The sequence below is a fragment of the Mustela putorius genome, unplaced genomic scaffold (assembly GCF_011764305.1).
Source record: "Mustela putorius furo isolate JIRA1106 unplaced genomic scaffold, ASM1176430v1.1 tig00537227_pilon_pilon_pilon, whole genome shotgun sequence".
Lineage (NCBI taxonomy): Eukaryota > Metazoa > Chordata > Mammalia > Carnivora > Mustelidae > Mustela > Mustela putorius.
In genome coordinates this window covers 11,466,875-11,481,608 of record NW_025422368.1, presented here as the reverse complement: position 1 = coordinate 11,481,608, position 14,734 = coordinate 11,466,875, and the positions used below count along the sequence as shown (strand labels likewise).

The 14,734-nt window shown below is 36.7% G+C and overlaps 1 protein-coding gene across 2 annotated transcripts in view; it reads right to left on the bottom strand.

Annotated features, from left to right (window-relative positions):
• The window catches only part of ADAMTS20 (ADAM metallopeptidase with thrombospondin type 1 motif 20), a 193,499-nt gene that overhangs the window by 115,730 nt on the left and 63,035 nt on the right, over window positions 1-14,734 (bottom strand). For both annotated transcript variants that reach the window (XM_004765562.2, XM_045073142.1), the window contains exons 8-9: window positions 3,495-3,600; window positions 1,503-1,649 (exon numbers count right to left, since the gene is read on the bottom strand). In XM_004765562.2, the coding sequence (XP_004765619.1) occupies window positions 1,503-1,649; window positions 3,495-3,600 (253 nt within the window). The remainder of the gene's footprint in view (window positions 1-1,502; window positions 1,650-3,494; window positions 3,601-14,734) is intronic.

Genomic DNA, 14,734 nt, shown 5'->3' with positions numbered 1-14,734 from the left:
AGTTCTAAACAACTAAACAAAGGAATTTCAGTAAGAGTTACGTTGTCTCCACTTTAAAGAGGTAGAGGTAGAGGTAGAGTTTACATTTTGGTTCTTCTGCTTCCCAGGATGTATATTAAACTTAACTTCTCTGAGCCTGAGTCTCCTTATCTATATTAACAGTGATACTATTCACCTTGCACGTTTCTATTAGAGTATTTGTATAAAGGACATAGAAAAGTGGTAAATAGCAGAGGAAATGTGTATTACTCCTAGTTTGTAATGCAGTAGCTAGTGTACGGAAACTGAAAATGTTCAACCATTCCAGCTGGTTTAAAAAAAGAAAAACCTGTTCCAAAAAAGTAGGAACAATTTGTAGCACTGTCATAATTTTAAAATTTAGAAATTTTTACTGGCTACACAGATATTAAGTTTTGACCAAAAATTAACATATAAACTTAAAAGAACCCTAACATGTATTTTTTTAAATTCCCATTGGAAAGAGTCCTATTAACTCCTTTCAAATATAAGCACATCCACTGATACTGTTAATCAGTATCACAGTTAGCCACTGAACAAAACTATATGCAGTCATGTATAGATCAGCAACTGTGTATTATGCTTTTAAATCAATGCCCCATACAAGGATAAGTAATCACTGATCATTTGGGGATGTATTTATGAATCTATATTCCAAACCATGGTTTCATTCATTCCCACAGTTCTCATAAGGAGAGGTAACTATAAACTGTCTAGATTGGAGATTATAAGATGCAAAAGAAATAAGTATTACATTAATAACAACAACAACAAAAAAATCCCCAGAAAGAGCTTGGCCTTGCCTTTTGGCAACTTTCAGTAATAAGGACAGAAACCCCCTTTAAGTAAAAGTGGGAAGTAAAGAAACCTGGTGCTAAATGGAGAGATGAGGCAAGAAAAATCTGGATCTACCTTCCTTCTTCAGACCTAAGAAAATCCTCCAAAAGACTATATAAACATATAGACTCCACATCTCACCAGCTATACAGAGCTTTTCGGAATGTGCATAGTTTGACTTCAGCTATTGTCTGTCCTTTAAAGACACCTCAATCATGAGCTACTCAAACTCCTCTTGATATATTATCCAGTATCTTCTGAAAAAATGCAAACATACACAAGGAAGCTGTGAATCTCAATAGGGCGCCCCTCAGAAAGGAGTGATCCTAACAGAGTGCCTAAACTGGGGGTGGGGGGGGGAGAAAAAAAGAAAAAGAGAAAGAAAGGAAGGAAGGAAGGAAGAGAAAAGAAAAAAGACAGCTAGCTCTGACCTGCCCCACTCCTAAAATACTTTACAAGTGAAACATGTAAACACGTATATAGAACTCTTTCCTTGTTTTTAAAAATGCATTTGTACCAAGTACACTTAAATTTAAACAGAAAAACTAAACAGAAATGGAACCACTTTAAAATAACATATAAATTCAAATTCTATAGTCTAATAAATGTCCCATTGTTTAACTACAGTAATATAATTTCAGACTTACTCTAGGAATTCAGTGATATATTTCTGACTACATTTTGACCAGGTCCAAGGACTTGTGTGGTAATTTAAAGTTGGAGCCATTACATGATATTGATGTTTAATTCCAGTTTCCTTACATTTAAAACTATCATCATGTGGAACGTTAAATCTAAAAATAAAAAAAAAAACACTTAAAATAAAGAATATGAAAATATGAATATATTAGTAACAGATCTCTTATTCCTATAAAGTAAAATACAGATAAATCCAATCACATCAAAATGTATACTCTTGACCCCTCCCATAAAGCATTATAAAACCGAGATTATCTTCATGTTTAGAAGCACATGATCTGAGAAACAGTCGATTATAACGTTGATCAGTAGCACAGTCTGCTGATTTGGTATGTGAGTCCAAACAACCAAAATATGTGGAGTCTGGCTCACCTCATCATGATACAGATACAGCGTTCACATAAACACTTGCAGGTTTCAGCATGCGTATCCTAAGAGATGTGTGTAGGTAGATTACATAAAATTGATACCACACTAGTTTGTGGATCACAGACAATTTACTACAGTATCAAAACTTCTTTAATCCCTATTTCCTTATCATTCTATAGTATCCATCTGTTTTACATGAAACAGCCTCAGGACTGTTTCTGGTCTATACTCAGTGATTATTGATTGAACTGGAATAACAAAAACGTTCCTAAAGGGCAACCAAATCTTCCTAAGAGCCATGCTATTAAATAATCAGCTGGAGAGCAGCACAGCCTATGCATTCTTTTGAGGACCTAAGTATGAACTTGTATTTAGAAGGAATGCCGAAACCACCTAGCTCAGCTCTTTGTCTGCTGAGATGTGTACTTAAAGATCAGTCTTTTAATTAAACTACTTACCCATATTCTAAAGACACCTAAACAGTTTTTCAGGAAGAAAATAGATGGCTAAGATGGCAGTCTTTGCAAGAACAGTTTTCCATTATTTAGTAGCCTTGGAAACCAGTGCTTTCCGGATGTTGTGCTAGGTATCTAGAGCCCTCAGGTAAGCTCCTGATTCTATTCTATTCCCATGTCAACAATTTGAGTGTGCCCCTTGCTAACAATCATGACACATAACTGTGCTCAAAGGGAACTGAAGATGCACTAGTTTCATAAAAATGATTTCCACTTGAAGTTATGCCTGCTGAATGCTCTTAATGAAGTAGGGCATGACCAGGAAAGAAAATATAGTCCAACTAACAGAGGAACTCTAGCTTCAATTCCTTATTAGCATATAAACAAGAAATCCCAGGGGTGCTGGGGGGTACACATATGGAATCCCTGTCAGAGGATGAGTTTGTAGGGGTTTCTAACTTTCCATGGGAGCTCTGAGGCTATCACAGGGAATCATGGCCTCCATTCTTAGAGCATAGAACCCCAGTAGAATTTTTAATAATGCAGGAACAGATAGAACCCCTCATTTTTACAAAAAACAAAAAAACCCAAAAATATTAAAAAAAAAAAAAAACAATCCAAACAACAACAACTATGAAGCTGGATAAATAACTTTAAAAAAATCTTTTAATGATTCAGAATTTCCCACATGCCACATTCTCTGCTGGGGCTCTGAGCTGTAAGAGCAAGAGGTGAGCTGGTATTACAAATATTACTGGGAGTTTCCCAGAACCAGAAGGCCCTGCGGGCCCTCCCATAAGATGGAAGAGGACAGTACCTGGTCATGTATGGGATAACAAGGGACAGAGGCCAGAAGAGCTTTTCATGTAATCCAATACAGTAAATGAAATAAAAGAATTCCCAAGTTCTAGTTCTTTGCTTAGTCTGTTCATCTGTGCAGCCTGTCTGACCTAACAGATCACAAAAGAGCCAGAGTTAGCATTTCAGGGATGAGAATTACACTAACAATATTTTTAAAGACATAAAGCTGCTAATTACTCAATTGAAGATGGAATTTTGGCATTCTGGGCAACGATTAAGAGAAAGCACATTACTGAGGCAGCAGAAGGTACTTACACATGCCCAAGCTCATGGGCTATGGTAAAGGCAGCACTGAGTCCATTTTCTTCACTAATAGAACAGCTCCGTAAAGGATCACACAGGGTACCTAATTCTGCTAAACCTGAAAAATTTCATGTTTTTATTTCAAAATGGGAAACATCAAATCATAAAGGACTAAATTTTTAAGATTTCTTTTATGTTGCGTTAGCCAGCATATTAGTTTCTGATGTCATGTTCAATGATTCATTAGTTGTGTATGACACCCAGTGCTCATCACACGGGCCCTCCTTAATGCCCATCACCTCCTTACCCCCTCCCCCTCCCCACCACCCTTCTTAACCCTCAATTTGTTTGACAGAGTCCAGAGTCTCTCATGGTTTGTCTCGCTCTCTGATTTCTTCCCCTTCAGTTTTCCCTTTGTTTCCCTTTGGTCCTCCATTTTATTCCTTATGTTCCACATATGAGTGAAACCATATGATAATTATCTTTCTCTGCTTGACTTATTTCACTTAGCATAATCCCCTCCAGTGCCATCCATGTCAGTGCAAGTGGTGGGTGTTCATCCTTTCTGATGGCTGAGTAATAGTCCATTGTATATATGGACCATATCTATAAAGAACTAAATTTTAAAGCATTTACTACTGGTGTTCCTCCTTAGAAAGGGAGGCAGAGTTGGCTGTTAGTATCACAAATATCTTCTAAGGTGGAAGAAAAAAGAACAGAATGATTTTTCTGCAGTTGAAAACTTTTTACCAATTCTTGGATTCTTTTACTGAAGAAAACAACCCTAAATATGGGGTGAATAATTGTTTAAAAAAAGGAAGAGAAGAAAAGTATTTGTTATAGGAAGGATGAAATTTTAGGCAACATTAGTGTGGATACTAGAAAAGGAAATAAATGTTTAAATTGGTAACAGAATATAGAAGAAAAGTATAAATTAATGAATTTGCTTTAATAAAGTTTGAGGCAGTATACAATTACGCACCTATAATTGAGTGATTATATGCTAAGTGCATAGAATAGCACCTGGCATCTAATATATGTTAAATAAAATGACTGACATTTAAAGGCACCCAATAATTTTTTAAAACTAGAATTTAATTTTTTTATAATTTTTATTTTTTTATAAACATATAATGTATTATTAGCCCCGGGGGTATAGGTCTGTGAATCGCCAGGTTTACACACTTCACAGCACTCATCATAGCACATACCCTCGCCAATGTCCATAACCCCACCCCCCTACCCCTACCCCTCTCCCCACCGCCACCCTCAGTTTGTTTTGTGACATTAAGAGTCTCTTATGGTTTGTCTCCCTCCTGATCCATCTTGTTTCATTTATTCTTTTCCTACCCCCCAAACCGCCCCCCCACGTTTCATCTCCACTTCCTCCTATCAGGGAGATTATATGATAAAGACACCCAATAATTTTGTCAATATTTTAGAAAATGTATCCTATTAAGATTTATTCACTTTTTAATATAAAGAATGTCATGTAATGTCATTGTGCTGCTGAAAGATAGAGTATGAACTGACCAGACAGCAAAGACAAAAATTACAGCTGATAGAGTCCTTAAAAACAATCCAGAATAAGACTTTGAAAATAAATGTTCTTTACAACAATCCACTGTCCGTCAACTCAGCTGGCATTCATTTACCTTGATAGCATAGTTTTTATTAGTATTATCCTTCAGTATTTTCTTATAAATTATCTGTTCTCCTAGGACAATTCCTTTCATAAAAAAGCAGAATTTTTCATATATAGCCAGTTGCTTACTGGAAAGTTCTTGGCATTTAGAAATTTCTTAATATAGAGCAGACCTGTATTAACTACTGTGCTTTAGCTCTATACTCCCCTGTATGCTTTCATTTGTAGAACTTAAAAGCCTGGACAATTTCCTAGCATTAAGGTAAATTTCCTAACAATGTTGCGCTTTAAAAAAATGTTGAACTGAGGAATCTAAAAATGCTGGAAAAGTTCAGACTAACAAGTTCAATCACCAACATTTTTTTATTCTAATAAATAAACAAACAAAAAAAAATCTGCTCTCTTTCTGAACCCACAGTCAAAGGGATGGCTTGGGCAAAGGTCCCCCCCAAAAACATTTTCTTAGTTAGAGTCAAGGCCAAAATTGAGCAAGGAAAAAAATAAGATTATTAAACAGTATGCTGTCCCAAGTATGAAAGAATTATTATTTTCCTAAAGTATGACTTCCTACTTATATGTACAATTTTTTTAGTCAATTTTGGTCAATTTTATATTTCTCTGTTAGTAGAACTTAAACTAAACACATTTTTCTTAAATATCTTGCTATTCCTATGCCTTCTTTAATATGTTTAATCTGTTAAATGGCTCAATTCCCAAATATTTATTTTCAGGATCACATAGATATTTCAAAAAAATATATTGACTATTATCACACAAACTTTATGTTTCATGCTTACAGATGAATATATTCCAAGCTAAATGTTTTAATCACATAACAGATCCATGGAAATATGTATTATATATGATTAGAGACCCAACTCAAAAATGCCCAAAAACAGGCAAGAACAACAAATCGAGTGAATATATAACTTTAGGGCACCAGGCAACTAACTGATGGTTTGTGCCTAAATTCACTAAAGCTGATATTGGGTTCTATACAATTGGTGGGTCAGAGAAGAATATAGCAGTATGGGCCCAAATCTGATACAGGTTCCCTATGTTTGGAAGTTCAAGAAACTTCAGAGAGTCACCCAATCTAGCCATTTTAAAGAATAAAAACCATTTTTCAACATATTTTGCAAAAAGGGTTCACAGATTGTGCAATGATATCTACAAGAGGTAATGCATAGCAAGATACCCAGTAATTTCACCACAGATTTCAAAGGGAAAATAAAATACTAATACTTGTGGTAACGTAAGTTGTGTAGCCTTGGATAAATTATTTATTCTCACCTATGAAACTTAAAGTTGCTCTTACTTCATAGGTTTGTTGTGAAGATTAAATGAGTTAAATCACATAAAACCTTGCCATAGTGTAAGATACACAGTAAGCACTCAGGTAGATCAGCTATTATTATCATTACCCTAATGAATGATTACAGGGGTACCTGGGTGTCTCACTCTGTTAAGCATCTGACTAACTTCAAAACGTTAAATTATTCATTAGCATTACATATTAATAGGTACATCAATATTATTAAAGATACAAATCTCAAAAGAAGACATACAAACAGCCAACAAATATAGGGAAAAAATGCTTTATATCACTAATCATCAGGGAAATGTACATCAATGCCACACTCCACACCTGTTAAAATCACTGTCATCAAAAAGAACAGAGATACGGGGCCCCTAGATGGTTCAGTCAGTTAAGCGCCTGACTGATTTTGGCTCAGGTCATGATCTCAGGGTTATGAGATCAAGTCCCATGTTGGACTCTGCTCTGGGCATGGAGCATGCTTAAGATTCTCTCTCTCCCTTTGCTCCTCCCTCGCTCTCCCTCCCCAGAGTGGGGGATATGCTTTCAGGGAAGGAAGAACAAAGCTGGAGGTTTCATAATCCCAGATTTCAAACTATAATACAAAACCACAGTAATCAAAAAACTATGGCATTGGTGTGCATGCGCAAGCGCGCACACACACACACACACATACACGAGACATGTAAATCAATAGAACAGGACAGAGCCCAGAAATAAACCCACACTCTTATGGGCAATGCATAAGGAGGCAAGAATATGAAATGGGGAAAAGATAGTGTCTTCAGTAAATGGTGCTAAGAAAACCAGAAAGCTACATGTAAAAGAATGAAACTGGACCACGTCCTTACACTATACACAAAAATTCAAAAAGGATTAAAGACCTAAATATGAAATTTGAAAACCATAAAACTCCTAAGTGAAAACATAGGCAATAATCTCTTAAATATTGGCTTTAGCAACATCTTTATGGACATGTCTCCTGAGGCAAGGGAAACAAAAGCAAAAGTAAACTATTGGGGCTACACCAAAATAAAGCTTTTGCTCAGCAAGGGACTCACCATTAGTAAAATGAAAAGGCAACCTCCTGAATAAGATATTTGCAAATGATATATCCAACAGGAATTAATTGCAAAAATATATAAAGTAGTTAACTCAAAAAACAATACAATAAAAAAATGGGCAGATGACCTGAATAGACACTTTTCCAAAGAAGACATAAAGATGACCAATAGATACATGAAAAATATGCTCACCATCACTAATCATCAGGGAAATGCAATTGAAAACCATAATGTAGTATCACCTCACACCTCAGTCCAAATGGCTGGTATCAAAAATACAAGAAATGATAGGAGTTGGCGAGAATGTGAAGAAAAGGGAACACTCATGCCTGGGCTGGGTGGAGTAGGAAGATCCTGAGCTTATTTCCTCCCACAGACACATCAAGGCTGCAGCTACATGCAGAGGATCTCCCTAACAAACGAAGACTATTGGAACAGCAATTCCAAAGCCAAAGATATTAAGAAAAAGCCATATTAAGAAGAGTAGGAGGGGTACCAATACAGGCTTACTGGGAATGAAATTCCTAGGAAGGCAACCCATTAGCAGGAGGCATATCACACACAGGTATAGGACTCCTCCCTGAGGAGTGAGGGTTTCAAGCACTGCATCAGCCACTCCCTCCACCTTGAAGATGTGCACCAGGAAGATGAGCCTCCTTGTCTGCTTTGAAAATCAGCAGGACTTAACTCCAGGAGAGCTATAGGGTGATAGAAAATGGAGACTCTGTTCTGAAAGGACCCCACGCAAACTCAATTACTCACTCTTAGACCCAACACAGAAGCAGCAGTTTGAAAAGCACCTGAGCCATACATGAAGGAAATTTTGTCTACCAACTTTAGAGCATGTGCCAAATGGGCAGGAATCTGTAGGAACTTTCTCCAGGAACAAAAGCTTTGGTGGGCAACATTTCATAGCCCTCCTTCAGTCTAGCTAGCCTAAACCTGGGAGGCACCAGCTCTGATACTCTCCATCTATCTTGCTGGCAACATCCATACCACATACACACACCCTCCCCCACATTTCACTGTGGACCTCATCCACTCACCCTGACAAGTACTCTCCCAAAGTGACTTCCATCCCACCAGTGGGCAGCCTTAAAGGTCCAGTGATCTTCCAAAGAGACCCCCATGCCAATGTAGGATGCCAGCCCTTTCCAACAGCATACCTACAACAGTTGGAACAACTGCACTGGGGTCTAACCATACTGACTCACACAATAAGTTCTTACTGGTTCTTACTTCTTACTAAGTTCTTACTTCTTCTTCTTCTTTTTTTTGGTTTGATAGCTGCGCTTATTTCTCATTCCTCTCACACAGCAGCGCAACCTGCATTGTGACCCAGTGACTAGGAGGTCTCCTTGTGGGTAGATACACTGAGGTTAGAGAGGTCGACGGTAAGCCAGTGGTCGTCAGAGTCCTTGACCGCTCATGTGTCTGATAGACAGGGCATTCGAATGTGTAGAGCTCGGCATCCGTCTGCTCAGAAGTATGTGCTTGGTTGGTAGATATCTTTGTTGGCAAGAAGTAGATTTCAGAAAACTGCAGCACAGCTCACGAGGTAGCGAGTCTTCTAGAACTTTCTATTCATGATTCCACCTTGCTCCCTCAATGAATAAACCAAAAATGTGCACTCCAACGTGTGTGCTGTCTGTTCCCTTAAAGGCTCTCCTGACGATGTTGAGTTTCTTTTGGATGATTATGGAGAACTCCTCGTCTTTGATGTCAGTGGCATCCGAGGCCACGTGTTGGGTAATGGTGAGGGTGTCTAGAGAGACTCCTTGGGACCGTCCATAGTCTTGAAGCACAGCAGTAAGAAAGGCTTGTGGAAAGAAGAAATCTGGGAGCCAGTATCTTGCAGGAAATCCTTCAAAGAAATCACGGTGTTCCTTGACAGGGTATCTGGGGGCTTGGGCAGATGATGGTGTGGAATGCTGCCAGGTTGTGATGAATTTCATATACCGATGATGTATCGCGGTGTAAGCCATTTTGGCCCAAGTATTGAAGAAATTCACTCGCTGGATGAGATCATTAACCCAGGAACTCAGTGCCTTACAGGACATGTAGGCATGTTTCTGCCACAGCGTAGGTACTCGCGTACTAAGGAAAGAGTTGTATATTTCCTCCAGTTCTTGGGTGATAATGATCTCCCCTTTTATGGCAAGTTGAAGGTCTTTCAAAGATTTATGCACAACCAGTAAGAACTTATCAGTAGGAACAGCAACAGGTTCCTATAAGACAACCATACCAGGGGCCAACCTATCCACTGTGTGCCTATAGTCCCAAGCCATCAAGCTATAGGCCAGCCTCTTCCACTGGTGACCCCCAGCAGTTGTAGACTAAACAGTAGGGTGCATGCACTTTACACAAAGGACACCACCAGAGTACCTAGTTCTATTAACCAGGGGGACTATACTTTTGGGATGCACAGGATGCCTTCTACAAAGGGACAATACTTTTAACACCAGCAGATGGAGCTGATCTACCTAATACACAAACACAGAAAGTCAGACAAAATGAAGAGACAGAATATTATCCAAGCAAGAGAACAAGACAAAACCTCAGGAAAAGAACAAAATGAAATGGAGATAAGCAATCTACCAGATAAAGAGTTCAAAGTAATGGTTACCAGACTTCAAAGTAGATGAACTCAGAACTTCAACAAAGAGATAAAAATATAAAAAGGAACCAGTCAAAACTGAAGAGTAACTAAAATGAAAAATACAGTAAAGGGATTCAACATATTAGAGGATGAAGAACAAATCAGCAATCTGGAAGACCGCGTAGTGAAAACCATCCAAGCTGAACAGCAAAAGAAAACAGAACTTAAAAACTGAGGATAGGTTAAGGGGCCTCTAAGAAAACATCAAGTGTATGAGTGCTTGCATTTTGGGGTCTCAGAAAGAGAAAGGGGCAGAAAACTTATTTGAAAGAAATAGCAGAAAACTTCCCTACCTGAGGAAGGAAACACATCCAGGTCCATGAAGCATGTAGCCTCAAACAAGATGAACCCAAAGAAGTCTACACACAAACACATACTAATTAAAATGTATAAAGTTAAAGAATCTTAAGAAGAACAAAAGAAAAACTACTTAACATACAAGGGGACATCCATTAAATTAACAGCTGACTTTTCAGCAAAAACTTTGCAGTCCAGAAGGGAATAGCATGATATAGTCAAAGCGCTGAATGAGAAAAAAAATCTACAACCAAGAATAACCTATACCAAGGAAGGTTATCATTTAGAATTGAAGGAGAGATAAAGAGTTACCCAGAACAAAAAAAATTCCATCACCACTAAACTGACCTTACAAAGTAGTAGTGCAATCACTTATAAAGCTGCTCTGAAGGTTAAAAGACAAAAGTTGTAAAATCAACTTGATCTATAGTTAAGGGATATACAAAATGAAAGATTAGAAAAATATGACCTCAAATACATAAAACATGGAGTGTGTGGGAATAAAATGCAGTGAGTTTAGAATGTCCTTGAATTTAAGAAACCAACTTAAAATACTTAAAATATATGTAGGGTGTTATATAGAAAACTCATAGTAACCATAAACCAAAAACGTATACTAGACAGACACACAAAATAGAGAAAGGAATCCAAGCATAACACTGAAAGTCATCAAATCACAGGTGAAGAGAGCAAGAAAGGAACAGAGAAGTACTACTACACGACTAAAAGAAGTTAACAAAATGGCAATAAGTACATACCTATCAAGAATTACCTTAAATGTAAATAGATTAAGTGCTCCAAAGACATTAGGTGACTGGTTAACAAATAAGACCTATTTATTTGTTGCCTACAAAAGACACTTCTGACCTAAAAACAAATACAGACTGAAAGTGAGGAGATGTAAAAACATATTCCATGCAACTGAAAGTTGTGGGGGTGGGGGGCCTAGGGTAGCAATACTTATGAGACAAAATAGGCTTTAAGACAAGGCCTAACTGAATGGGAAGCCATCAGAGAGAAAGATAAACCATAAGAGATTCTTAAGTATAGGAAACAAACTGAGGGTTGCTGGAGGGGAGTTGGGTAGGGAACAGGGTAATTGGAGATGGACATTAAGGAGAGGGCACATGAGGTGTGAGCACTGAATGTGTATATGCAACTGATAAATTATTGAGTACTACATCTGAAACTAATGACATACTATAAATTGGTTAACTGAATTTAAGTAGAGCAAAGACTAATAAAAGACAAAGAAGAATATTATATAATGATAAAGAGGTTGTTCTAACAAAAGGATATAATATTTGTAAATATCTGTGCACCCAACATGGGAACATCTAATACATAATGCAAATATTAACAGACTTAGAGGGAGAAACTGACAGTAATTTGTTAATAGGAGACTTCAACACACTACTTACATCAATGGATTGATCAGACAAAAAAAACAGTAAAAAAGCAGCTTTCAATGGCACATTAGACCAGATGGACCTAACAGATATACACAGAACATTACATACAAAACCAGAATATACATTCTTTTCAAGTGCACATGGTACATTCTGCAGGATATGTCATATGCTAAGGCACAAAACAAGTCTCAACGAATTTAGGGAGCCTGAAATCATAATCAAGCATCTTTTCTCAGCATAATGGTATGAACTACTGAACTAAATTACAAGAAAAAAATCTGGGAGAAAACATAAAAATGGGGGCACATAGGCAGCTCAGTCAGTTAAGTACCTGCTTTCAGCTCAGGTCCTGATCCCAGGGTCCTGAGCTTGAGTCCTGGGAACCTGCTTCTCCCTCTGCCTCTGCTTCTCTCACAGTCTTTCATGAATAAATAAATAAAATCTTTTAAAAACACAAACACATAAAAATGGAGGCTAATCAACACACTACTAACCAAACAAAACAATCAACAGGCCAAAGAAATAAAAATCAAAGTAAAAAATACATGGAGAAAAATGAAAACACAATGGTCGAAATTCTTTGGGACATAGCAAAAGCAGTTCTAAAACAGAAGTTCATAGCAATTCAGACCTATCACCTTATGAAAAAAGAAAAAAAAAGTCAAACTATCCAATCTTATACCTAAAAAACTAGAAAAGAACAAAGCCCAAAGTTATAAGGTATAAAATAAAAATCAGACTAAAAATAAATGAAATAGAGACAGAAAAATAGGAAAGGTTAATGAAACCAAGAGCTGGTTCTTTGAAAAGACAAATTTCATAAACCTTTAGCCAGACTTAGAAAAAAAGAGGACCGAATCAGAAATTCAAGAGAGGCTACAACCAATACCACAGATACACAAATGACTTGTAGAAACTACTACAAAAAGATTATAGACCATAAGCTCGATAACCTACATGAAAGGTATAAATCCCTAGAAACAAACCCACCAAGACTGAATCAGGAAGAAATAGAAAATTTGAATAGACCAATTACCATGATTAAAATAAGTAATCAAAAAACTCCCAAACAGAAGACAGGACCAGATGGCTTCACAGATGAAATTTATCAAATAATTTAAAGTTAACACCTATTTTTTATCAAACTATTCTGAACAAATTGAAGAAGGAGGAACACTTCCAAGTACATTCTATGAGACCACAATTACCCTAATATCAAAACCAAAGACACTACAAAAATAAATTACAGGCCAATATCCCTGATGAATATAGACAGAAAAATCCTCCACAAAATATTAGCAAACCAAATTTAACAATATATTAAAAAGAATCATTTACCACAAGTGGGATTTTTTTCCCAGAGATGTAAAGATGGATCAGTATCAACAAAACAATCTGATCTTAATAAAACAAAGGATAAAAACTAACTCGATCCATGCAGAAAATCATTTGGCAAAACTCAATATGCACTGATGACAGAAACTCAATAAATGGATATACAGGGAACGTACTGCATTATGTTCAAATATGCCACATATGACAAATCCACAGCCAATGTTACATTTAATGGTGAAAAACTGAAAGGTTTTCCTGTAAGATCAGGAAGAAGACAAGGATGTCCACTTTTATTCAACACAGTACTAGAATTCCTAGCCACGGCACTCAGTCATTTCAAGAAATAAAAGGCATCCAAACTGTAAGGAAAAAAATAAAAGTGCCACTATTTGAAGATGGCATGGTGTTATACACAGAAAACCCTAAGGACTCCACCAAAAAGTATTAGACTAACTGAATTTGATAATGTTGTGGATACAAAATTAACATCTAGAAATCTACTGTGTTTCTATACACTAACAGAGTAGCAGAGAAGTTGAGAAAATGATCCCATCTGTAATTGTAAGAAAAATAAAATACCTAGAAATACATTTAACCAAGAGGTGAAATTTAACAAGTAAACCTGTGTTTGAAAACTATAAAGCACCAATGAAACAAATTGAAGATGACACAAATGGAAACATATACTATGCTCATGATTCGACAAAATTAATATTGTTAAGATATCCATACTACCAAAAACAATCTATAGATTTGATGCAATGCCTATCAAAACATCAATATTTTTCATAGAACTAGAATAATCCTAAGATTTGTATGAAACCACAAAAGACCCCAAATAGCCAAAGCAGTCTTGAGGGGGAAAAAAAAAGGGGGGCAAGCTGAAGGTATCACACTCACAGATTTCAAACTCTACTCCAAAATTACAGTATTCAAAACAGTATGGTACTGGCACAAAAACAGACACATAGATCAATGGAACAGTAGAACTCTGAAGTAAACCCACACTTTTATGGCACATCTTTAACAAAATAAGGCAAGAATACATAACAGGGAAAGACAGTCTCTTCTATAAATGCTGTTGGGAAAACTGGTCATCTACATGCAAAAGAATGAAACCGCACCACTTTCGCACACCATATATACAATCTCAAAATGGAACAAAGAACTAAGTTTAAGACCTGAAGCTATAAAACTCTTAAAAGCAGTAAATTCTGGAATATCAATCAGTCCATTATTTTTTTTTTTTTTTGGATCTGTCTCCTTAGGCAAGGACAAGAAAAGCAAAAACAACTGGGGCTACATCAAAACTACAAAGCTTTTGCATAGTGAAAGCACCATGAATAAAATGAAAAGGCAACCTACTGAATGGAAGAAGATATTTGCAAATAGTACATGGAATCAATAAGGGGTTAATATCCAAAATATTTTTTTTAACTCCCTAAATAAATAAATAAATAAACTCCTACAAACAAAACAACAGTCCAGTTACGAATGGGCAGAGGACCTGAATAGACATTTT